We start from the raw sequence: 26,380 nt of genomic DNA on the forward strand, positions 1-26,380 counted from the left end.
TGAGAAATAGTGTTCTGTTTTTTACCCCAGTCGCCTGTCCATTCATTTGAATATGAGGATTAGCTGGTGTCCTTTTATGGGTGGTTAATATGTCCATTTCAACAATTTTTTCCATAGTTATTACCAGATTGTTTACATAATTAAAATAAATGGTTGTAACTACATCATAAGTTTCATTCAGAAATACCTTTTTTATTTCTTAATGGTGACTAGTTTTGGACGTCTATGTCCACTTTCAAACCACTTATATTTTAATCGTGACAATACGTATGAAAGCCTACGTACAAAAAATTGCTGCTGCAGGGATGATCCCACTGTGGCTGACTCAACAGCAGTAAACAGACGTTGGAGACCTTCAGTGCGTATCCTGTATGGTGTTTTTACAGTCGAGTCAGTTTTTTGGCTGCTTCGGTTGTCACTGCGTAGGCAATTTTTGTACGTAGGCATACGATACAAGTGGTTTGAAACTGGACATAGGTGTCCAAAAGTAGTCACCTTTAAGAAATAAAAAAAAATATCCTTTTTAACGAAACTTATGACAAAGCTACTACCATTTATTTCAATTATGAAGCTTGTTGTGAACCTATTTTTCATCAACAGCATGCTGCAAATTGCTTGCATCAAATTATTGTAGTTTGTTTGTAAGAGGTGAGAGCATTAAGTCTCATTGTTTGTGTTTTACACAATTTAAAAAAGTGCTTGTGCAGTGGTCATTATTCCTTTGCCCCTGCCTCTTTAGAGCCCGATTTTCTTTTTAAGTTCTTACGCGACACCTCTGACTTTTCTCTGTTTGTTGCAGGCCTACCACACGATAGCAGCGGATGGCATGACATACCACATTGAGGTATTGCCACGTGGATTGTTTCAGCAGAAGAAGCCTGGCTGCACTGAAGAAGATCAGTGTAGAGTAGCCAATTGCAACACGAGGTGTACTACTATTTAAAAATTTGCCGTTCTCTTGGCTGTGCTGTTTCTGTGCCTTTTTAAACTCGGATACCACTTCAGACTTGCTATACTCGCTATATATATGAAATTACACACCTTCAATATTGTCTGCACAAATACTAAATGAGATGTCAACAATACACTTCAGCTCCACACCACACTCTATTGCTCTCTCCTGAGTGACAAGCTGTAATGATAACGTTGTACATTTTTTGTGCAACCAGCATTTATTTCACAAGAATAGGTTACCAAATAGTTCCTCACCTACCAAAAATAATTGTATCTAGTCTAGTACTGACATGCTTATTAATTATGCATTTAACTGCACGGTTGTTGCATTTTTGCTAAATACTCACTGTCCTTCGTCACTGCAGTCGATGGTAATATTTAATGAGTGCCTTCATTATATAAGTTTTGTGCCTGTTTCAGTCACACAGTCAGACTGAACTGTGGCCTGCATGAGTAGATAGGTGGAAAAAAAAAAGAAAAAATGCATTAGTTTTGTGTTTGTTTTACGAGGGAAAAGGAAGACGAGCATCACCCTTTTAGAGGCTAAATGTGTTGGAGTAAATGGCTATAAACGGGGACACGAGCTCGAAAAGACTGAACTAGAGCTTATGTAATCCAAAGATAATTAATAATTCTTAATATACAAATAATTATTTTCATCGAAGCTTGCCACTGTCTTTCTGTGCGTTTGTAACTGTGTAAGTTGAATTAACTGTACTTAATTATTCCTGAGGCTGTGAATCTATCAGTGCTTGTTTGTTTTTTTATTTACCCTTTTTCAACTGCGGACAGGTTGTGAGAATTTGGGACAGATAACCTGCGAGAACATTGCAGGAGTGTTCAGTCCATTGTTAAGCCTGTTCCTATCCTGAAGGTAGAAACTGTTCTCAGTGTAATGGGAGGGGGGGGGGGGGGCTAGTGGGAAAAGTGCTTTCAGTCCACCTCCATACTCCATATCGTGCACCTTCCTGTGCATAGGCACCTCAACTGTTCACTTTGTGACCCAGTACTGCTTTAGTGTTCTGTCCTCGGTCTTCTCTCAGAAAGCTAATCTCACATTCCAAGAAATTTTGAAGAAAAATGTTTTCTTATTGCAGTTGTGGGGGCGGGGGGGGGGGGGGGGGGAGAAAAGAAACAGAACCACAGACCTATTCTAATGAAAATTATGTATAAACATTATCAAAGTCTATAGATGCATGTGATACATATTTCATTGTGTGAGGTAAAAAATAAAATACCATAAGAGGCATGTGAAACTGTTCTGTCTGTGTAATAAGAAATGTCATGCTGATGAATTTGCATTTCATTTTGCTGGACCTCGTAGAAACTTCTAGCGAGAAAGTTTCTAAGAAAACTGTGAAATAAGTTTTGGTAACATTGGAGACAGCATTATTCTATCACATCACACACAAACTCATTTTATTTACGAGGGAAGCGGAACGCGGCCGCACGTGAGTACTCGGGTGCCAGGATTTTACTTCCGACAGCTCATATTAATACGACCGAGGATATTCCCTACCTCCTGAAAATTTTTTATTTGCAGCTCCTACTGACCCTTTGCCACCGCACCCACTATCCGACCCGTCGATGTATTCTCTACAAAAACAATTGTAGGTACTTTCTGGCCAATACTTCTGTAGAAGTCACCCAAAATATATTTTCGCTCGTGGTATTGTGAAACCAGAGTTTTATCAACAAAACTATTGTCCTCGGCATGAATAAATGCATCGTACACAAAATTTCTTTCTTGCTGCTGCAGTGTCTCTCCATTCCAATAAAATTATACTTTCTGCATAAAAAACTGAATGAGTGGAGAAGACAAGAACGGAGGTCTCTGAGCCAGAATAATTTATATTTTTCATAGAGATCAGTCTGTTTTTCTAGCTGTCGGGGACTTCCTTCTGTTGCAGTTCTAACCGACACTTTCTGTAAAAATCATCAAATTCTGTAGACTTTCATTTTTATTTACGTCCTTTTCTCGGAGAATCGAAACGGAGAGATTCTGCCGCCTTTAATGCACTGTTAATACAGAATGCAGTCAAATTGGGAACAGCATACTGTTTTGCCGTCATTTTATGAACTTGCAGAAAATCTACATTATCCCAGGCTTCTTCACTGTCAGTCAGATCAGTGAAGAGCTTCAGTACATTCAATATGAGAATTTTAGACTGTTATCAAATGTCTTTTCACCCTGTACGTACACCGACTAGAGCAGCACTATATGTTGGCTGTAGCCCCTGCGTTTTGCTCACTACTGAACACACATCAGTGCACAGGTCTGTGGGAGACTGAAACCACAAGTGAACACACAACACCGCACCGAGCACACAGCTGGCGCTGACCTAGACGTGGCAAGAAAGCTACAAGGCAGGCAGTTTGTAGTGCCGAGTACCAGCCAGACTGCAAGAAGCTGGTGTGACCTCGAAGTGTCCACTTCTGTGACAGCTGCTCTAAACATTGATACAGTTCTGTACAGCTACTATCCTCAAGTGTATTGGTGTGGCCACACTCTATCGACTCCTAACTATCGACACAATTTCGACGTGCTCTCGAAAGTTGCTATTGCGTTAAGTCTCTGGCACTCTTGTTAAGCATAAAAAACTTTGGTGTGCTGTCGATTGTCATTTATTTCTTACATAATAATTCAATAACAGTTCAGGCATAGAAGTTCATGGACTATTCCAGTAGTGTTCTGTGGGTGGCACACGATTATTGTAATTGAGAGCTCACACGGGAGTATTTGCGCACCACCTGGAGAGCCCGTATCTTAGCGAGACAGAGGCAGCAATTCATTGTGCCTGCTCTCTCTCTCTCTCTCTCTCTCTCTCTCTCTCTCTCTCTCTCTCTCTCTCTCTCTCTCTCTCTCTCTCTCTCAGTTCTGTGCCAAATAATTTAATCCCCGTCACCGTATTTAACCTCTGTCATCAATTTGTACGAAGCCGAAATTTCCTTATGTGACTGTGGAATGTGCCATTTTTACTCTCTTAGATCTACTAAATTTGCTAAAACAGTTAATTCTATAGAGGATTTAATCTAACACATTGTAAAAGTAAAAGACAAAACACAGAAGTAACACCCCTTTTTATTAAACAGTTTTGTAGTATATAATTCATCAGTCTCAAAATGCTATTCGTTCATCTAGAAGAACGTCTCTTCTTTCATTCACAGCCAGAACAGAAGTAAGTCACTTGTCTCAAATGTTTTAGCGTCGTACAAATTTATTGCCACCAGAGTGAGATGACAGTACAGTTCACGACTCGGCTGAGCGAGTTAAGTGATCTGGAGACAAAACTAGGGCATCAGTAACGCGACACTAGGTGTATTTTGTCGGAGCACTACTTCTACATCAATTGGCACCATTTTGATACTGAGTACTTAACCTATTCTTTACTTTCCTTCTCGTGGACTTGCTGAATTACACTTATTTTATGGCACTCGGGATTATATTTTCACTAGTTCTACAATAACTGATACAGCTAACAGGTTTAGTGATCTCATCGGCACATTCCTTTAACACCACTGTCGAGATACTGTCCCGTGTGTGCAAGTGTTCTTTCATTAGCTTTTGCATTGTGTTAAATGCCTCCTGTCGATTAATCTCCACAGATTTGAGCCCTGCAGTGTATGTGAGATTATTTGGTGTAAGCCTTTGATCTGTAAAGGGGGCTGATTGGTCAAAAGGATAGATAAAGTGCTTATCAGATAAATACATATTGCAATCAGATTGTTCGCTATGTAGCCATCACGTCTAGTGCCGAGTGGTTAACTTCACACATTGCTGGAGGATTACAGTGTTTGTGGAACTCTCCCTAGGATGCATTGTATATGTTGTGTGTCGCCTCGTTGTCTGTCTGTCGCCTTGTTGTCTGTCTGTCGCCTCGTTGTCTGTCTGTCGCCTCGTTGTCTGTCTGTCGCCTCGTTGCCTCTGTCTGTCTGTCGCCTCGTTGCCTCTGTCTGTCTGTCGTCGCCTCGTTGCCTCTGTCTGTCTCTCGTTGCCTCGTTGTGTCTGTCTGTCGTCGCCTCGTTGCCTCTGTCTGTCTGTCGTCGCCTCGTTGCCTCTGTCTGTCTGTCGTCACCTCGTTGCCTCTGTCTGTCTGTCGTCACCTCGTTGCCTCTGTCTGTCTGTCGTGACCTCGTTGCCTCTGTCTGTCTGTCGTCACCTCGTTGCCTCTGTCTGTCTGTCGTCACCTCGTTGCCTCTGTCTGTCTGTCGTGACCTCGTTGCCTCTGTCTGTCTGTCGTGACCTCGTTGCCTCTGTCTGTCTGTCGTGACCTCGTTGCCTCTGTCTGTCTGTCGTCACCTCGTTGCCTCTGTCTGTCTGTCGTCACCTCGTTGCCTCTGTCTGTCTGTCGTCACCTCGTTGCCTCTGTCTGTCTGTCGTCACCTCGTTGCCTCTGTCTGTCTGTCGTCACCTCATTGCCTCTGTCTGTCTGTCGTCACCTCATTGCCTCTGTCTGTTTCCTGAAGTGTAAAAGGTTATAAAGCTACTTGTTCGTCGAGCAGCTTTATATTTATAAACTTAACTTTTGGGGGTTCATTTTTAGATGAAGAAATCGGAGAATTCTTCACACTTCACATTATTTATTTACAGGCGTCACTTGTACAGACTCTCCAGCCGAAATCATCACAAACAACTGACTGACTCTGACCTCGCATCATCTCTGCTTATATAGAATTTTAACAATCACTCACAAAATATTGCATTATTAATTCTGAAGAATTTCAAAGTTACAATTAAAATGTACAAAATGTTTGCGAACAGACATTACATCCGAATAAGGAAAAATTAACAATATTAATTGACGTAATTTTTGTAGTGTCATCACTAGGTTTAAATATTAAAAATCGATATGGTTCTAATTACAATAATGTCTTTTGTGAATTTTGAGTTATTTAATTAATTACAGTTCGGTTTCAGATACTAACATTTAATGACATCACAAATTCTGCTTTCTATCAGACTGTATACAAGGAAGTTACAAATACGCCCTGAAATACGAAAAATCTGAACATTGTGTGATGCAAACAATTGGAGAGTTAATCAAAATGTGTTTACAAAGTACATTAATTTCAAAATAGGATATAAAATGAATAACAAGTACGAATACATTGCTTGGTAATCACTTAAAAAGCTGTTTCTCAAGATAATGAAGCTTTTTCTATACTAATACATTTCTTGTTCCAAATGATCGTAATTAGTGGCTCTGACCACTTATACCAATACTTCTACAGTATCTTATTATCCGTTACTTTACATTTCTTAGCTCACCCTGCTGATGAATCATTTAATTTGGCATTTATTATGTAATTCCGTTAATGACAACAATGACGACAATAAAAGTCTTTTCACAACGAATACAGAATATTACTAGTAAATGCGACAGACTAATATATAAATACACATAGGTACACATACAAATCCCTAGGGCACTGAATTGTCCAATAACTACACAGTTACATATCAAAAAAAAAAAAACAGTTGGTATCAGTCATTTCAGTTAACCCACGGGTCGGGCTGTATTGTTATACACCCCCCCAGCCACTCTTACAAGTGTAACTTGTATGAATGGCTGCTAAATACCCTCCAAAATAGAATTTCTTTTTTCTTAGCTGTTACTCCAGTCACTGGTGCATGTTGCATATCTTAATGAATTGGCAGCTCACAATCATCCGTCCCAATGCGCTGTCCATCTTGTGTCTGCAGCCCCTCTGCTTCTGGCAGTCTCTACACTGCAATAGCACAGTCCACTATTAGTTTTTCAGTTTCTTAATTTTTTTTTTTTTTTTTTCAGGTCAGGTAAGGATCTTTGATACAGTTCTCTAGGTAGGAACAGGGATGAACTCATTTCGCAAGGTACTCGTGCAGGTTACAATTAAGGTCACATCAGGTATAAATGTATCAAAATCATTAACATACTATCCTACACTATTAGTATATTTATAGACAAAATCACACAAAATTAAGCATCTCTAAACTGTAAGGATTTAGCTATATACAACTTAAAGTTCATGAACAAAAATGAATTATTTATGTATCCTTTCTTTTTGATTAATATTTCAGCATAATACACTATACAGCATATTAAATGTCCCAGATATCCTTTAGCTCTTTATCATATCAAACACAAACTCACTGATTGTTCATTAGCACACCACCTTGTAATGACAAACTTACTCATTTTTCACAGTACAACTTGTCCATTTAGTAACACGTGTACATCCTTAACATTGTCCATTTGTATATCTCATTGGCAAACTAATAAAATCATGACCAAGCCTATAATCTTCAAAGAACCATCCACAAATCAAATACATACTCTACAGACCATAACCACAATGACCTCCATTATCTTATATCCCCTTGGATTCTATTCTGTAATGAAAATGCTAACAGTAATTTATTTACAATATTACATAACATAGAGTACACACACATATGGATCTGGAAAAGTTTTACACCACATATTAATCAGGAATTATAGTAATAACTATTGCCTGAAATGCTTAAAGAATTATTAGTCATTAGTCAAGGGAGGATTCAAATTTTATACACAGTTAAATTTATTTATTTATTTTCAAACAATGTCACTCAATAATCATATGACATACAAAAAAACTTATACTAAAAGAATGGCTAGTATTTTCAGTGAGAGATAACTTCGTTATAGGTTTATAGATAAGTAAAAGATGTAGCATCCGAAAACGAAAAGAAGAAAATAGAATGCTACATAGCTCGGAGACCTAGTGCTCGGCACGCACTTGATACAGGATGTATCCTCCTGAGGGCTTTTACATTATCTTATTTTTTCTTGGTATTTGACACTTGTTTATAAGGTTTCAGTTCAGTTATGTTACGTAAACCAAATAGTCTTCCTGACTTTGGGTACACTAATCTATATGCATTTGGGTGTGGCATAGACTGAATTTTGAATGGGCCAATATAGATGTCAAAGAATTTCTTTAATTCATTGCTTATCGCTTTGGATTTTTCATGTGTTTTCACCAGGACCAGATCATCAATTTTAAAATTTGTAGGTTTCAACTTCTTGTCATGTTTGTTTTTTCTTAGTTTCCCCTGTGTTCCATTACTTTCTTGACTATTTCTTCTCTTTCCTGTGGACTCATAGCTTTACATGCTGGGAATTCAATTAATTCGTTGATCAGATTTGGCGGTTTCTTATGATACAGTATTTCATATGGGCAGAACCCAGTAGACGAATGTTGTAAGCTGTTCAGTATATCTTCAAAGCTGTCTACGTACTCTATCCAACTCACATGATTTTTGTTGCAATAAGTTCTAAATAATCTCCCTATTTCTCTCATGTAACGTTCAGCCGGATTGCTGGACGGGTGATACGCAGAGATCAGAATATGGTTTATGTTCTCATCCTCCACAAATGTTTTCCAAATTTTAGAAGTAAATTGTGCTCCATTGTCAGAGAGCATGCTCTTTGGTTTTCCCACCTTTGTGAAATAGTCTCTTCTAATTTTCAAAATGATGTTCTTACTTGTTGCTTTCTTCAATGGATATAGTTTAATGAATTATGAAAAAAGATCCACCATGACAAATATGTAACAAAATCCTCCTTTAGCCTTAGGCAATGATCCATAAAGGTCAACTGCTACAAGTTGTAGTTGTTCCTTTGGCAAGATGTTTTGCATATATCCTCTGCAAGTTTGATTGCTAACTTTTACTCTCTGACACCTGTCACATGTAGATATTTGCTTTCTCACTCTCCTAGCAATGTTGTAGAAGTACACATTTTCTTGAATCTTTTGGATACATTTCAGTGTCCCACAATGCCCGAAACTTTCATGTACATACTTTATCAGCACTTCAATATACTGTTCTGGCCAACACAGTCTCCAAGTGTCACTGTCTGCACTGTATCTTCTGAATAGTATACCCTTATGCACTTTATAATACTGCTCTACTTTCTCATATCCTCTTTTACCTAGATAACTTTTAACTAACTTCCAGTTGGAATCATGGTTTTGATATCTACGGATGTCATTACAAATTTTCCTGATTTCATTCTCATCTTTCACCCCTTTTAGATACATAATCCGAAACTCCCTTTCACACTCATCACTGTTATTTTCACCTTCTCCTCCCATTGGCAACCTTGATAGAGCATCTGCGATTTGATTTTCTTCACCTTTTATATATTTTACTGTATAGTCGAACTGCTGGAGGAATAGTGCCCACCTGGTTATCCTGCTGTGATGCAAAGTACACTCTTGTATGTAGATCAAAGCCTTATGGTCTGTGTATACTACCACTTGATGTCCTAATAGGTAATTCTTGAACTTGATGAAAGCCCAATAGACTGCTAACAATTCTTTTTCGGTGACAGTGTATGACTTCTCATGTTTCTGTAAAGTTCTACTGGCAAAAGCTATTGACCTGTGCTCCGTCACACCATCTACAATCTTTTCTTGGAACAAATGAGCTCCCAGTCCATAGTCACTGCTGTCGGTCATGATACAAAATGGTTCTGTAAGGTCAGGTCTGTATAACATTTTACTGTTGCACATCTGTTTCTTGATGTTGTCGAATGCTTCCTGACAATCCTTGTCCCATACCCAAATGGTGTTCTTCTTCTTCAACAAGTTGTTCAAACACGGTACATTTAAAGCTTGATTGCTGACAAACTTCCGGTAGTAGCCACAAATTCCATAGAATGATTTAAGTTGTTTCTTAGTCTTGGGTGCAGGAAATTTTGCAATGGCTTCAAGTTTTTCTGCATCAGGTAAGATTCCTTCTTCTGATATGGTATGGCCTAAAAATTTGAGCTGTTTAACTCCGAATTTGCACTTCTCTAGTTTTAATGACATGCCTCCCTGTCTTAATTTGTAACACACTTCACCCAACAAATGTATATGTTCTTCCCAACTTTTTCCTGTTACAAGTATGTCATCAACATAAAGGATTAGTTTTCTTAACAGTTCTTTTCCTAGAACAAAATCCAATGCTCGAATAAATTCTGCAATTGATACATTAAGGCCAAATGGTACAACACAATAGCAATAACATCTTCCTCTATATAAAAACGCAGTATATTTTCTAGACTGAATCTCTAATGGTATCTGATGGAAACCAGCTGTTAAGTCTAAGCTAGACATGTACTTCATATGTTCAAACTTATGTAATAACTCATCTATATTTTCAGGGTGATCAGTTTCCCTCTCAAGGTATTTGTTTAAATGTCTTGAATCGAGCACAAGTCTTACTCCACCATCACGTTTGGAAACCACCACCAACGGGTTATTGTATGCACTATTACATCTTTCAATTACTCTCCACTCTTCCATCTTTTGTAGTTCTTCCTCCACAGCTTTTCTTTTTGAAATGGGTACTCCATAGGGTTTGATGAAAAATGGTTCGTGAGGTTTTAGTTTAAGTCTACATTCATAGTTCTTCACTTTCCCAGGTTTCTCACTAAACACATCTTTGTATTCCCACAACAAACTGCCTAGTTGATCTGTCTGTTCTTCATTTAAATTACCAGCTTCTTTTAGTTTGGTGGCCACTAATTCAGCATACTTGTCTTCACTGCAGTCTTCTTCATTGTCTTCCTTGTTAATGTCGATCTTCTCATCTGTACAAATCACTCTTCTAATCTGAAAATTATTCTCTAGGCAATTTTGGATAATTAGTTCAGTCACATGTGTTCCATCTGCCTTTGGCTTGGTGAGCTTTAACTTTTTGTTATTCCAGTCAAAATCTGCATTTACTCCTTGTATCCAATTCATTCCAAACAAAATATTCTCATTGAGATCAGGTACTACAAAGCATCCTTGGTTATACTGTACATCATTAATAGTGAAAGATATTAAGGCTTGCCTGTTTACAACTTTGCTGTGCCTACCAGTTGCTCCCTTAATTTTGATTCCAATAACAGGATATTCTTCAAAGTCATCACTATGTCTTATCTGGTCTCTAAATTTTTCAGAAATAGCACAGACAGGACTACCCGTGTCTAAGAGGCAAAGTCCTTCATAATTTGCAACTTTTATACGTATATACGGGCAACCTAAAACTTTTTCCTTCTTACTGTCCTCATTTTCATCCAACAGATCTTCTTCAATATCTCTAAAGTCCAAGTAATTTGTACCATTTTTGCCTGTACAATTTCTCTTACTTGTCTGAATTTTACTTAATGCTATATCAGATGATTGCTTGATGTCACGTCTGTCCTTAACACACTGTCTGTTTTTCCCGGAACTGATCCCACTGTAAGCCTGTTGATTGGTTCTACCTTGCCAGTTGGAATGCAATTCTTCACAAATAATCTTGATGACCCTTTTTATTCTGTCACTGTCACTATAATCCTTGTAAGTATCCCATAACATTTCTAGCATCTCATCTACATTATGATGGCTCTCTGCATGTTCCTTATCTGATGATACCTTCCCAGTTTTCATTGGCACAATCTGATCTTCATATTCTTCACAAATACTACTGATATCATCTTCTTCACTACTAATTAAATCTTCTTTAACCTCCAAATACACCATGTCATCTAATTCTTCCTCACATTCATCATTACTCCCAACACTTTCACTATCAATATTACTACATATGCTATCATCTCCAACACTGAACACTTCTACAACATCTTTACTATGACCATCAGAATTGTTGACATGTACACTAGTACAGGTATCATCACTTAAGTGCTTAACAGGGATAGGTTCTTCTTTCATTAATTTACTTAATCCAAACTCATCAAGATTACTATCAGAACCAACATTTTCCTTGCAAACTTCATTACCACACTGATTATATAGACTTGAAATAGTTTCTTCCTCTAACGGAACTTCCTCAACATTCTTACAGATGCTTTTACTTCTATCTACAACGCTTTCATTCATACATTTCCAGAGTTTACTGTTAAACTGCAATTTGCCAATTTGATGCACTCGTCTTACATTAGTACTGTCACTTCCACTCCAACATCTTCGATTATTCTGTCTTCTGTAATTATTTTCGGTGTCTCTAGACCAGTGGTGTTTAGCCTGATTTCGGTACACATTTCTTGCCCCAAACTGACAGGCTCCCAATGAGGCATCTGTCAGTTTAAATTGCCTCGTCCTGATTGGTGATTATCAAATTGTCTGTTATTATTTTCCCAAGGTCTCTCCCTGCTATTGTGCCCTCTGTTTCCATCCCCATTACTATGGTTGATCCATCTGTTATCACTATTATTACTCCTGCCTTGATTCCTGCTTTGGTTCCACCCCCCAGTTGGTTGATTGCCAAATCTGCCATTGTTTAACCTCTCATTTCTCTCAAAAGCTCTATCCAACTTATCTACATACCTCAAGAACTGATCTACAGAATCATCTGGTCCATAAATCAACTCCCACTGTACTCTTTTTGGTAGTCTTCTTTTTAATGCATCTATTTGTATTAGTTCATCAAAAGGTTTGTCGAGGTGTACTAATTTCCTCAACTGACTTTCACAAAAACACTTCAAGCTACCATCACTTTCCCTATACATTCGACCATTCAAAAACTCACTTTTAATCCTAGCTTGCTCAGAATCTGACCAGAACTTATTTAAAAACTTTCTTTCAAATTCATTATATGACATGGTAGAATTAACATTCTGATTTGCCCACGAGATTGCTTCTCCATCCAAAAATCGTTTAACAAATTTAATTTTTACATTATCTGTCATGTCATTACTAAAATTATCCTGACAATGCTGTAAAAAATCAACTGGATGCAATTTCCCATCTCCTGGAAAGCATTTTAAAGGTATGCCACCCCATACACAATTAAAGTTGCTAACAAAATTTCTTTGGGCTACACCTTCTTGTAACTCTACAACTTTCTTACTTAAACCTACAACATTATTTTTACACAAATCTATTTTTTCATCACACTTTAGATCTACATTACTTATTTGATTGGAAATTTCTGCAAATTTTAACTCTGAATTCTTTTTATTGGATTCAAGCTTTTCTTCTAAGATTCTCCTAGTCTGAACAACCTCTACTTTCAGTTTTGAATTTTCTACTTCTACATGCTTATCTAGTTTTTTGAACCTTTCCTCATTTTTGGACAACTCTTGTGTGAAATTAGTTTCTAATACATCAACCCGTTCTTCCACTGCTCCTACACGAGTATTGAGTTCACCCTGCCCTGTCTCGACAGTCATTTTTAGTGCTGCCAAACCATCCTGGATTTCCCTTATCTTACTAGTATCCTGCCTAATCTGTCCCATCTGTTTCTTCGCTTCTTTCATATGTTGCATTAATAACATTAGCAGATCGTCTCCGCCTACTCTTCCCTGTGCAATTGGAGTACTTGTGGCGACATTTTCACTGGAACCCTCTCCACCAAAACCTCGATCTACACTTAGTTCACTGATACTCGATCCTAGGTCCGAAGTGTTTTCAATTGATTCACCGCCTACACACTTTTTATCAGCCATAGTAAAATCTTTTCCTCACAAAAACAAAAAAAAAAACACAAATTAATTAAAAAAAACTGTTACTCATCTGAATTCCAGCGGTGCAGTCCGAGAATTTGGTCCATTATCATCAGATCAGTTGTTATGATTTACGATCTCCCCATGCAGGTGATGATTTTCTTTGTATTTCTTATCTACACCAACTCTTCTCATGCAGCAACATCCACTCGTTCTGTGCGTCCATAAACACAAAAATTTCTTCACAATTTATGTTTAGTATTCGTCTTGCGGTCACCTGAAACAATTACTTTTTAAAAACAGTTCCGATTTCAATCATCAAATCCCAGCTCCTCCACCACTTATAAAGCTACTTGTTCGTCGAGCAGCTTTATATTTATAAACTTAACTTTTGGGGGTTCATTTTTAGATGAAGAAATCGGAGAATTCTTCACACTTCACATTATTTATTTACAGGCGTCACTTGTACAGACTCTCCAGCCGAAATCATCACAAACAACTGACTGACTCTGACCTCGCATCATCTCTGCTTATATAGAATTTTAACAATCACTCACAAAATATTGCATTATTAATTCTGAAGAATTTCAAAGTTACAATTAAAATGTACAAAATGTTTGCGAACAGACATTACATCCGAATAAGGAAAAATTAACAATATTAATTGACGTAATTTTTGTAGTGTCATCACTAGGTTTAAATATTAAAAATCGATATGGTTCTAATTACAATAATGTCTTTTGTGAATTTTGAGTTATTTAATTAATTACAGTTCGGTTTCAGATACTAACATTTAATGACATCACAAATTCTGCTTTCTATCAGACTGTATACAAGGAAGTTACAAATACGCCCTGAAATACGAAAAATCTGAACATTGTGTGATGCAAACAATTGGAGAGTTAATCAAAATGTGTTTACAAAGTACATTAATTTCAAAATAGGATATAAAATGAATAACAAGTACGAATACATTGCTTGGTAATCACTTAAAAAGCTGTTTCTCAAGATAATGAAGCTTTTTCTATACTAATACATTTCTTGTTCCAAATGATCGTAATTAGTGGCTCTGACCACTTATACCAATACTTCTACAGTATCTTATTATCCGTTACTTTACATTTCTTAGCTCACCCTGCTGATGAATCATTTAATTTGGCATTTATTATGTAATTCCGTTAATGACAACAATGACGACAATAAAAGTCTTTTCACAACGAATACAGAATATTACTAGTAAATGCGACAGACTAATATATAAATACACATAGGTACACATACAAATCCCTAGGGCACTGAATTGTCCAATAACTACACAGTTACATATCAAAAAAAAAAAAACAGTTGGTATCAGTCATTTCAGTTAACCCACGGGTCGGGCTGTATTGTTATAAGGTCTGCCTTGAAGTTTTTTGGCTTTATTGTACTTTTTATTAAACATGTGTAATTTTGTGTCTTGATTTAAATGGTCAGGATCATATATATTTTGGCTAACTTAATTTGAGCAGGCAGAAGTTTCAATCTAGCAGACGTATTAATTTCAATATTACAGTTTGTTGTACCCACGTTATTTCTTTGAAAGGCCAGCAGTTGTCAAAATGCCTCGACACGATTACGAAGAATTAATCCCGTTTCCTTTCTGAGGCTCTGCCTCAGTGAACTGTGTCCCACCCCTCCTACTGCCAGCTCAGTTTCGAAGGCACCGATGTCGGCGCTATTCGGAATCCGTTTCCTCTCCGTTACTTCTGTTGCTTTGGTACAGCAGAGCTTAAGTACTCTTAACATCTGGCAGCAGTGGTTGGAGTAATGAAAATCGACACTTAATCTTTTACACTTCTGTCTTACAGGAGCTCGAGTGTCAGAGCTTATTGTTGAGAGATTATATGAATTTAATGTATCTGTCATTCTTATGTATGTTATATGACAGCAGTTTGCATCATTATTTAGGTCTTCAACAATACAGAGGTCAGTAGGCTGTTTGCATAAACTGCACTGTTGAGCATATCAGTACTGCACAACACATCAGAATTTGTTGCACATTCCAATAACTTTATGTTTTGCTAATCCACTCGAATGAGCTTCTGTGTGGACCGTGACACCAGTCATTTCAATTGCTCCTTTCTGAATGTATTGTTAGAGGAATGAGATCTTATTAATGTAAGATATTAATTAACAAATACGGCCAACTTACCCTAATTCTGTTATTGACTGCAGTAACTATCTGCTAATGCGTAAACATTTAATTTGTGACACTCAGTTTCATTGACTTTCAGTTAATGTTCTGTTACAAGTAATAGGTGTGGTGAGTGCTCATCCACAAAAAAGTTGCAGCAAATTGAGTTTATTTCTAACATGCTGCAGATTAGGTGCATTATCTTAAGAGGTACTCATCTTTTTTGCCTACCTTTTGTTCTGTATAATGTGAAATGGGATTCTGGATCGATGTATTTATTATAAAGGCCATTCACATTGCAAGACTTGTAAGGATAAGGTTTGGTCATTTTAAATTTTTTGTCTTCTTTGGTGCTGTTAGTGTGTGTTTTGCCTTCCTAAGTGCACCCATGAGGGCTGCATTACTCAAAAAAACGGACTTGACACTCAAAAGAGGGACTTAGAGTTCACTCTGAAATGAACTGTTTTCGTATGTTAGGCCATGCAGTTCAATCTTTTCTGGAATCATTTTGCTAAATTTTTTTACACAAAAAGTGCTTACCTCATAGATAAAATATGATTCACGTTTGTTATAAATGCTGTTATATAATGTACTTACCTCTATATCTAAGCCAAACATTTTACATACTTTGTCCCCCCCAATCTATTTTGTTCTAGATACTTAGTCAAACAATTTTCCATCTAAAATTCTGTCTACTGTGACGTTTTCTGTTCTCACTTCACGAAGTTGTTAACTGGAATGCAACGATTTCTGATTTGTTTAGTATCAGCTAGCTTTCTTCTGTAGCTACCGGCAAGCAAAAGTACGTTGTCCTTTGTTGTGAATTCCAGTGTGTGCTGCCTAAAAAGTCTGTCATCCCTTTTGCAATCGTCTCCGCTTGTCGACAGTACACTATGCCTGTTTCTATTTATGAATGTAATTTCATTTGTTAAGTTCAATACTTGTTTGGTGCTTCCTTTCCACTTCTCGTAACTATCTCCGTCCACATTTTGTGGTTTAGTTGTTTTATTGTTTGGAACTTGTCAAGATTTCTGCAACTCGAAGTTTCATTTCTTAGATGTGAAATATCATCTCTCAGAACAATGACGATTTTTATAAACTTGAAATACGGTCATTTACTTTCACTTTCGTACAAATTTATCGCCTCTGAAGCTAGACGATGGCACAGTTAACATGGAGTAGCTTGAGCTCTCTTAGAACTATGCGATAACTTAGAATTAAGTTTGTGAGGCTTACCGTAACAGTTTTAAGTAAGGTTCTCACACTAACTGTCCGATTTTATGTCCTCGGCACTCGCACATCGTTTGTCCAGCTGACTTACATCGACACGACAGCACGTACGGCTGTATTAGTATACAGTTCTTTAAGTAACTCACAATCTCTCTCGATTCAAATGGTTCCTATTTTTCTCTGGGAAAATCTGACATGTCAGGTGAGATCTGACATCATAAAAGGTCCACAAATATGTTGCGGAATCTGTTGTGACTGTCTGCTGTTTGTACATTAAGCACATCATCAAATCTGTGCTGCTGGGTTGATATTTCAAATCCTACACGTATGTCACATTTTCTTCCATTCTTCTCTGTCAGTGGATGGCCTGACTCGTGTATATGCTTGGCTACAACTGATTTCCCATAATTTCCTTGCTTAAAAGCACCCGTGTTCTTTACATCTTATTGAAAATGTTCTCCCATTTGATCCGTTTTTTTTGTGGCACATGATAGACATTGTCAGATAGATAAAAAATCTACTCATTGAGTGATGCAGCAAAACACATATAGAAGGTGTGGAAATACACAGTCTTTGGAAACCTGTGGCTCCTCCTTCTGGCAGAAGGATTGAAGGGAAAGGGCTGCTGATGTTAGGTAATGGTAAGAGTTACAGAAATATCACCCAGAAACCCGGCTCACGGTAGACTTAACTGGTTGGGACAGGAAGGAAAGATTGACTGTCGGTATTTGCATCAACTCGTCTGGTTCAGGCACAGACAATTACCATTGTCTGATGCTGCATTTCTTCCCTTACCACAATGGCCGGAATGCAGGCACAGCCTCTGCATTATCTTTGCAATGTTTACACGTACTGAACTAGTTGCCAGTAACTTTTAACAGAATGATTCCACTTTTCTTTTTCACATTACCTGCTGTACTGGGCTGCACAAAAAGTTGTTTCTGTATTACGTCAGTCTTGACTGTCCAGGCTGCTGCACATTGGCAGAAACAGAAATGTCTCCTTCAAAATTTGAGTCACAGTTAACTTAACCACTACTTTAACTAACTAATTTATGTTGAATCAGATGTAATATAATTTAAAAATCTGAGAAACAACTGTTGTTAGTTTAATGCTCACGACAAAAGAAATTTGTAATGACACTGCTCTTTTTTAAAACTGTGGTATGCTGTCATTGTTACTATCTTGTCTGTCACTAACAGTGGTACTGTCATATCAAACTACGTAGCATTTTGAGGGCAGGTAAAAATATGTGATACAGTTTGAGTTGTTCTGCATTATCATATGGGATCTTCAGTTAACTAGTTAGTTTTTGGATTTGCTCCTTTCAATCCTCAGTCTGTGAAGGATTCTCCAGACAGTCTAGCCGTGCCACTGTTCTGGAGCAATTTCGTAAGAAACTTTCACACACTAATTCATTTGTGTTACCCAGTATTGCTTTCCAAATCATAGATAACTTGTATACAGCTATCAGTTGCAGCTGTACTACAATCCTCAGACCAATTTCTTTTAAAAAGAATGAAATGGGAATGTGATGAACTTAATTGTTAACACACGAGACTTACAGTGTTCGGGTAAAGCAGCAGTCTTCTAGTCACGCGGCTGTATTGAGCTCTGTCCCCTTTACCTCACGTGGAGTACAAGTGCAGGATTATTTAAAAAAATAAACAAATTTAATTAACTGTCATTTCATTAAATATAAATTAGATATTAAACTATATGCAGCTGTGAACAGAAAGTTTTATAGTTCACAAATGAAGGTCGTAAATGTTCAGTGTGTCGCCCCCTCGTTGGACAGTAACTGTGTGGAAACTAGACACGTAGTCAGCCCGCATGTCATCCTTTGCTGAGACATCCAGTTTGTCAAAATTGATCGAACTGACATCTTATAAATTTCTGGGTCGGTGGTTCAATAACAAACGGGAGACAAAATAGCCTCTGCGCTGAAATTACGGGCTCACTTCTTCTCAGCTCTAGAATGCAGAGAACCTTACACCTGACAGCAACTACCTCACTCACAGCTGATGCAAACTGGCAGTCGTTTCCACGACTCTCGGCGACGTAGCAGTATTGACCGGTACTTCCGATCCCGTTTTTTCTGACAGTGCGTAGAATATCTGTATCCAATTTACACACTCTGAAACGAAAATGAATTAAATGGAATCCATATTGTCTAATAACCTTGTATAAAAGAGTTAGCGTACTTGCTAAAAATAAAGCTTCGGCAGGCAGAGTGGGACACAGCTCGAGGGCAGTGTAGCGTTGTCTCTCTCTCTCTCTCTCTCTCTCTCTCTCTCTCTCTCTCTCTCTCTCTCTCTCTGCAGTACAGAATAGTGTCTTGCCAGGCAACATTCCGAGACTTGTGCACAAGAGTACCCATGCATCACATTGTGTGTACAGGCTAGCTACTCACAATGCTCCTGAGCTGGAACCACAACAAATGTGACCTTTTTTGATGTGCTGGCCGACAGCTATCCAAAATATTAATGAATACCTATTGCAGTCACTGCTTCTCCAACCCTGTAACTGCCTTGTCACTAAAAACATGCTTTAACATTTAATGTTGACAATCAGGTGTCTGGTTAGGTGTACTACAATGACACATTAATAATATTTGTGGGAAATTTGTTGTAGTTCTGAAGATTCCTGCACTAATGCTACAAAATGACCAAGTTCCGTGTATGTATACTTGCACATTGCTTGTAACGTTCTGCAGAAATTATGATCATGGGTCAGTGCTTAATAGAAACTTGGTAGTCCTCACAACTGATATTACAGAAGGTTTTTCTAATTCGTGTCAAAATTACCAGGGCACAGACTGTGCTGATTTAAAAATATGCATATTTGTATACACGGGTAATTCAAAGACATGTAAACGTAATAAAATGAACACTTAGGGAAAAAGAGTAAGAAATCAACATTTAGATAATACGCACAGGAGTAAGAAATCAATTTTTACATAATAAACACATTTACACTAGTTGTGTCCAGTATTTGGCAACATTGCGTTGCTATAAGCCGAGGCCAGTTCGAGACCTGTAAAAGAGTACAGGCAGAGACGACACTCCAGGAGATGGCTCGTAGTTCGTTCATCTCCACACTCGCACAGTGTGTCTCCACCTTGTGCAATGCCCAATTTCTTCGAGTCGTCCTCCGATCTCGGAACGCCATAGCGCAGTCTGTTCGAGGACTTGTGTGCACTCGTCCTTCTCGGTGACCAAGCAGCAGAGTTTCTTCAATTATGTCTCGCTCTGGATGGACAGGATATCTTTTTTTCTACAGTTCAACCCTGGCTATACTTTGGTCTCTGTCAAATGGAACAGAAGACTGTAGAAAATTCTTCCCGGACTTCAGTTGAGGTGGTGGTGGCTTATGTTTGTGCGAGGGGTGGGCCGGGTTATTGCAGATCTTTTGCCTCTCATTGTTACCAGCTATCTCGTGTCTAATATCAGTTGGGGCTATACCTGCAAGTTTATACAGCTTCTGTATTGTTGTTGGCTTCAGACAGCCTGTGTCAGCCTGCAGGTTTCATTCGGGGCAGTGTCCATTTTTTTTGCACATGGAGAATTGTATCACACTGGAGCGGCATATTCGGCAGCAGAGTGCCAGGGCAGTTGTTCTTACTGCCTGGGGGTGGGCACCCCATCCAGAACCGGTCACCTCGCACAGTACGCAATTTCGCTACGAAACCTCGGCTCGACGTGAGTGCAGTGTGCCTCGAAGGTCAGGGAGGGGCCCAGGATAACACAGAGGTAAACTGGAGCGCTGCAGTGTCCTAACTCCTTTCCTTGCCAGTGCACGTGCAGCTGTCGAGAAGCTTCTCTGTCCTTCAGATGAAAACCGTGTTTTAGTTTTTGATGGGTTTGGCTTGAGATGGTTTTCTTCGTAATATTCCGAGAGAATCTTCAGAGCAGCAGTGAGATTTTCTTCTACCGTCTCAAAATTCTTACCCTGGGTTGCCAGTGCCATGTTGAGGAAGTGGTTGGTCATTGGTGTAGGTATTAAACAGCATTGGTGTTTAAGACACTGCCTTGTGGGAGTCCGTTCTTTTGTAGTCTCCGCCTGCCTTAAAATTCTACAAAGAAACGTCGGTTATGCGACAGGGTGGCGACATTTGTGTAAGCCTGAAGTCCGTGGTAAGGCAATAAATCTTCCTTAGGGTGATATGCTGTTGTACAGTCTCATATGCTGAAAAGAGATTGAGAACGGCCACTCCAGTGATATTTCCGAGCTGAAAACTGTCTTGCGTGTGGTGTCAGTTTAAGGATCTGTGTACGGCAGTTCTTTCGTGGCCTAAATCCGGCTTTCTCTGGGATGAGATGATGTTCGACCAGTTGTGTTATGCGATTCGATAACAGTCTTTCGAAAACCTTGTAAAGATGGCACAGAAGCGATATTGGCCTGAACTTCTTTGGGTCTATTGGCTGCTTTACAGGTTTCAGAACAGCAACAACAGTGGTCTTCCTCCAGATTTTAGGGATTTGGCATCATTCCAGGCAGTTATTGAAGAGCTGTAGAATTCAATGCTTGGTAAGGTTTCCAAAGTGATGAATCTGCGGTTAGCACCTAGTCCGGCTGCCTTGCCTGTCCTTCTCCATATCCAGTTCTTCCATCAGCTTTAACCCAATGTGCACTCTTTATTTCGCCCGTAGACTGAATTAGTTGCCGGCCAGTTTTAATAGTGTCCTTGCTAAATGGGTTGTCTACATAAAAGGAAATGCATTCTTTCAATGTATGTGCTGTACTGGGGTCTAAGCCCTGAATATGAGACCTACAGCCTCACGGAATTGACTTACAAGAGCGTTCTAGCACAGCAGAAGTAAAAACAACATATTTCTCTGGGACAGGTTGGATGTCTGCTATCCTTTCATCTAAGCATTTTGTGAATTTCGTCCAATCCAATTTTTTGAAGTTATATCTTCTCCTAGGTTAGAACTCTTGTTCTCTAGGGGCAGCAGCTTCAGCAATCTCCTCAGCGGCCACTTCTACTCCACTGGCCTCAGCCTCCATTTCTTTAGCTTGTTGCTCAGCTTGCGGACGTGGCGGTGGAGATTGTTGCGTTGGCGACCCGGGAGGCGTATAGTCCGGTGATCGTGCTGGTAGATTCAATGGCTCGCCAAACATATCGTATTCCTCCAACCACTTGCCTTGGCACCGCTTCTCCAGGCCAGGGTAACCCAATCCAGGGATATGAACAGAGCCATACAACCTATCCTTGGCTGTCCTCTTTGATGGCTTTAGCGGTCTTACAAAATCATTTGACACCCGCTCAGTGACCTCTACCTGTATCTCTAAATTCCAAGTATCTGCTGGAATTTCAGTTGAACTGCGAGCATATCCTTGCTCTGTCTTTTTAAATCCGCATCGCTCCACAGCACGTGGGAGCTCCGTGCGCGAATACATCTCCTGCAACTTCTGTAATTCGAGTTGCTCCATCCGAGCTAGAAAAGCATCAATATCAATATTAAAACGAAAACATGCTGCTCGGAACTGGGCATGTACTTCATGGTCATGCCTAAATGTGTCGGCGTAATGGTAGCGGATCTCCTCATTATCCACTGGGATGGGAGTTCCAAAGAACTTTATTAATCGGGATTTCTCCTCGATTGTGAAAACTGACATTCTTGATCGAAGGAATAACTCTAGGTAAGTTAACGTACACAAGGTTAGAAAATTTAAAAAGGGAAATGGATAGGTTAAAGTTAGATATAGTGGGAATTAGTGAAGTTCGGTGGCAGGAGGAACAAGACTTCTGGTCAGGTGACTACAGGGTTATAAACACAAAATCAAATAGGGGTGATGCAGGAGTAGGTTTAATAATGAATAGGAAAATAGGAATGCGGGTAAGCTACTACAAACAACATAGTGAACGCATTATTGTGGCCAAGATAGGTACGAAGCCAACACCTACTACTGTAGTACAAGTTTATATGCCAACTAACTCTGCAGATGTCGAAGAAATTGAAGAAATGTATGATCAAATAAAAGAAATTATTCAGATAGTGAAGGGTGATGAAAATTTAATAGTAATGGGTGACTGGAATTCGAGTGTAGGAAAAGGGAGAGAAGGAAACATAGTAGGTGAATATGGACTGGGGCAAAGAAATAAGAGGAAGCCGCCTGGTAGAATTTTGCACAGAGCACAACTTAATCATAGGTAACACTTGGTTCAAGAATCATAAATGAAGGCTGTATACATGGAAGAAGCCTGGAGATACTGACAGGTTTCAGATAGATTATATAATGGTACGACAGAGATTTAGGAACCAGGTTTTAAATTGTAAGACATTTCCAGGGGCAGATGTGGACTCTGACCACAATCTGTTGGTTATAACTTGTAGATTAAAACTGAAGAAACTGCAAAAAGGTGGGAATTTAAGGAGATGGGACCTGCATAAACTAAAAGAACCAGAGGTTGTATGGAGTTTCAAGCAGAGCATAAGGGAGCAATTGACAGGAATGGGGGAAAGAAATACAATAGAAGAAGAATGGGTAGCTTTGAGGAATGAGGTAGTGAAGGCAGCAGAGGATCAAGTAGGTAAAAAGACGAGGGCTAGTAGAAATCCTTGGGTAACAGAAGAAATATTGAATTTAATTGATGAAAGGAGAAAATATAAAAATGCAGTAAATGAAGCAGGCAAAAAGGAATACAAACGTCTTAAAAAATGAGATCGACAGGAAGTGCAAAATGGGTAAGCAGGGATGGCTAGAGGACAAATGTAAGAATGTAGAGGCTTATCTCACTAGGGGTAAGATAGATACTGCCTACAGGAAAATTAAAGAGACCTTTGGAGAAAAGAGGACCACTTGTATGAATATTAAGAGCTCAGATGGAAACCCAGTTCTAACCAAAGAAGGGAAAGCAGAAAGGTGGAAGGAGTATATAGAAGGTCTATACAAGGGCGATGTACTTGAGGACAATATTATGGAAATGGAAGAGGATGTGGATGAAGATGAAATAGGAGATACGATACTGCGTGAAGAGTTTGACAGAGCACTGAAAGACATGAGTCGAAACAAGGCTCCTGGAGTAGACAACATTCCATTGGAACTACTGACGGCCAGTCCTGACAAAACTCTACCATCTGGTGAGAAAGATGTATCAAACAGGCGAAATACCCTCAGACTTCAAGAAGAATATAATAATTCCAAGCCCAAAGAAAGCAGGTGTTGACAGATGTGAAAATTACCGAACTATCAGTTTAATAAGTCACAGCTGCAAAATACTAACGCGAGTTCTTTACAGACGAATGGAAAAACTAGTAGAAGCCGACCTCGGGGAAGATCAGTTTGGATTCCGTAGAAATGTTGGAACACGTGAGGCAATACTGACCCTACGACTTATCTTAGAAGCTAGATTAAGGAAGGGCAAACCTATGTTTCTAGCATTTGTAGACTTAGAGAAAGCTTTTGACAATGTTGACTGGAATACTCTCTTTGCAATTCTGAAGGTGGCAGGGGTAAAATACAGGGAGCGAAAGGCTATTTACAATTTGTACAGAAACCAGATGGCAGTTATAAAAGTCGAGGGGCATGAGAGGCAGCAAAGGACTTGGAAGAGCAGTTGAACGGAATGGATAGTGTCTTGAAAGGAGGATATAAGATGACCATCAACAAAAGCGAAACGAGGATAATGGAATGTAGTCGAATTAAGTCGGGTGATGCTGAGGGAATTACATTAGGAAATGAGACACTTAAAGTAGTAAAGGAGTTTTGCTATTTGGGGAGCAAAATAACAGATGATGGTCAAAGTAGAGAGAATATAAAATGTAGACTGGCAATGGCAAGGAAAGCGTTTCTGAAGAAGAGAAGTTTGTTAACATCGAGTATAGATTAAAGTGTCAGGAAGCCATTTCTGAAAGTATTTGTATGGAGTGTAGCCCTGTATGGAAGTGAATCATGGACGATAAATAGTTTGGACAAGAAGAGAATAGAAGCTTTCGAAATGTGGTGCTACAGAAGAATGCTGAAGATTAGATGGGTAGATCACATAACTAATGAGGAAGTATTGAATCGGATTGGGGAGAAGAGAAGTTTGTGGCACAACTTGACCAGAAGAAGGGATCGGTTGGTAGGACATGTTCTGAGGCATCAAGGGATCACCAATGTAGTATTGGAGGGCAGCGTGGAGGGTAAAAATCGTAGAGGGAGACCAAGAGATGACTACACTAAGCAGATTCAGAAGGATGTAGGTTGCAGTAGGTACTGGGAAATGAAGAAGCTTGCACAGGATAGAGTAGCATGGAGAGCTGCATCAAACCAGTCTCAGGTCTGAAGACCACAACAACAACATCTTCTCCTAATTGTTGGTGTACTGCTGACACAACTTGGCACGTGGTTGGTCTGAGCTGTGTATTGGGTAATGATTCACAGACGTTCTTCACACACTGCTGTGATATAGCCGCACTGACATAAATTAAATCCGTATTGTATCTGCGTCTCCGTCGGCTGCTGTTGAAAGGTGCAGGTAGTTTGCTGTCGTGTATTAGAGACAGTTCATAAGATTCTGCCCGTGTAGTCACGGCTTCACCATCTACGTTGTCTTCACTGTATCCCCAGTGGCAGCTATGGCTGTTGCATTCCCCGACAATCACACAGATCTTCTCCTCTCGCCCTGCGTCTGATACGGCAAAGTGGAAGGGAACAGTCGATGCTTTGCATACAGATGTTGTTATACAATTAGATAGTTCAACTGATAATATTTCGATGTCGTTGTCGTCTGTGTTTGTGGTAGATATTACTTGTAGTGATGGCTTTATGAAAATAGCGCCTCATGGAGTCTCTCAGATGCTAAGCGCATTGCTGGGACTCTTGTTCACCTTTGGTTATCATTCCTGTGAGTCTCTCGAACACAGAGAACATCGCACTTATTGGTTTCACACAGTTGTTGTAGCAGGGTTTCCTTGTTTGAAGTTATGCCTTCTATGTTAATTGATATGACTGTCAGCTTTGGACCCGAGAGGGGCCAATTGTGCGGGCTATTAACCATTGTCATTAATTGTTGGTAATACTGGAGTGGAAAGATCTGCCGGTTCATCACCTTTCCGCAGGGGGTGCCCAAGTGTGGGTTATACACTCTTCTGGGAGGCTCTTTCCATGTCCCCCATTCCAGAAGATGAATAATGTTGTAATATAAAATTTGTATTTACATTTGAGTGGTATTTCATACTCGCTTGTATTTGCATATTAAATACAAAAACATGTATAGTTAATCAATCTCCATCAAAGCATCAGTGTCCGGTACCATTATTTGGGCAACGCTAATTTGAAAACATTTTTAAATGTAATCTGTTAGCGAGGTTCTCTCAGGTGCCAGGTAAGATAATTTTTATTTGTTCAGTATGGTTGTTGCCAAGCAGGTGAAGATGTCGTTTTTATGTGACATAGTAAAATATTACACAATAATTTGTCCATACATGTGTAAGAATCAAAATGTACACATTTTTCTGACTGCAAGATTGTGAATTTAATAATCTTTTAGCTGAGGAAATTCCTCACAATATCCATAAAACTAATTTTGTTACAGTATGTATCATTAACTGTGTGCCATGTAATATAGTATTGGTTCTAAATTAAATTT

General features: G+C 39.0%; 1 protein-coding gene and 1 long non-coding RNA gene across 4 annotated transcripts in view; one reads left to right on the forward strand and one right to left on the reverse strand.

Annotated features, from left to right (window-relative positions):
- Positions 1–26,380, forward strand: part of LOC126293559 (uncharacterized) — a 96,288-nt gene that overhangs the window by 69,183 nt on the left and 725 nt on the right. The window contains exon 7 of one of the 2 annotated variants that reach the window (XM_049986838.1): positions 800–4,941. In XM_049986838.1, coding sequence (XP_049842795.1) covers positions 800–815 — 16 coding nt within the window. In that variant the 3' untranslated portion in view covers positions 816–4,941. Of the gene's footprint in view, positions 1–799; positions 4,942–26,380 lie in introns of those variants that run through there. The other variant, XM_049986837.1, reaches the window with a different exon arrangement.
- LOC126293568 (uncharacterized) lies at positions 4,960–8,762 on the reverse strand. 2 transcript variants are annotated; one of them, XR_007552310.1, is made up of 3 exons: positions 5,395–8,762; positions 5,227–5,338; positions 4,960–5,058 (listed from the first exon to the last, which is right to left on the reverse strand). It is a non-coding gene; the product is annotated as an uncharacterized LOC126293568 (long non-coding RNA). The 2 variants fall into 2 exon arrangements; XR_007552309.1 differs by lacking the exon at positions 4,960–5,058 and adding an exon at positions 5,081–5,142.

This window comes from Schistocerca gregaria, chromosome 10 (genome assembly GCF_023897955.1).
Source record: "Schistocerca gregaria isolate iqSchGreg1 chromosome 10, iqSchGreg1.2, whole genome shotgun sequence".
NCBI classification, from domain to species: domain Eukaryota; kingdom Metazoa; phylum Arthropoda; class Insecta; order Orthoptera; family Acrididae; genus Schistocerca; species Schistocerca gregaria.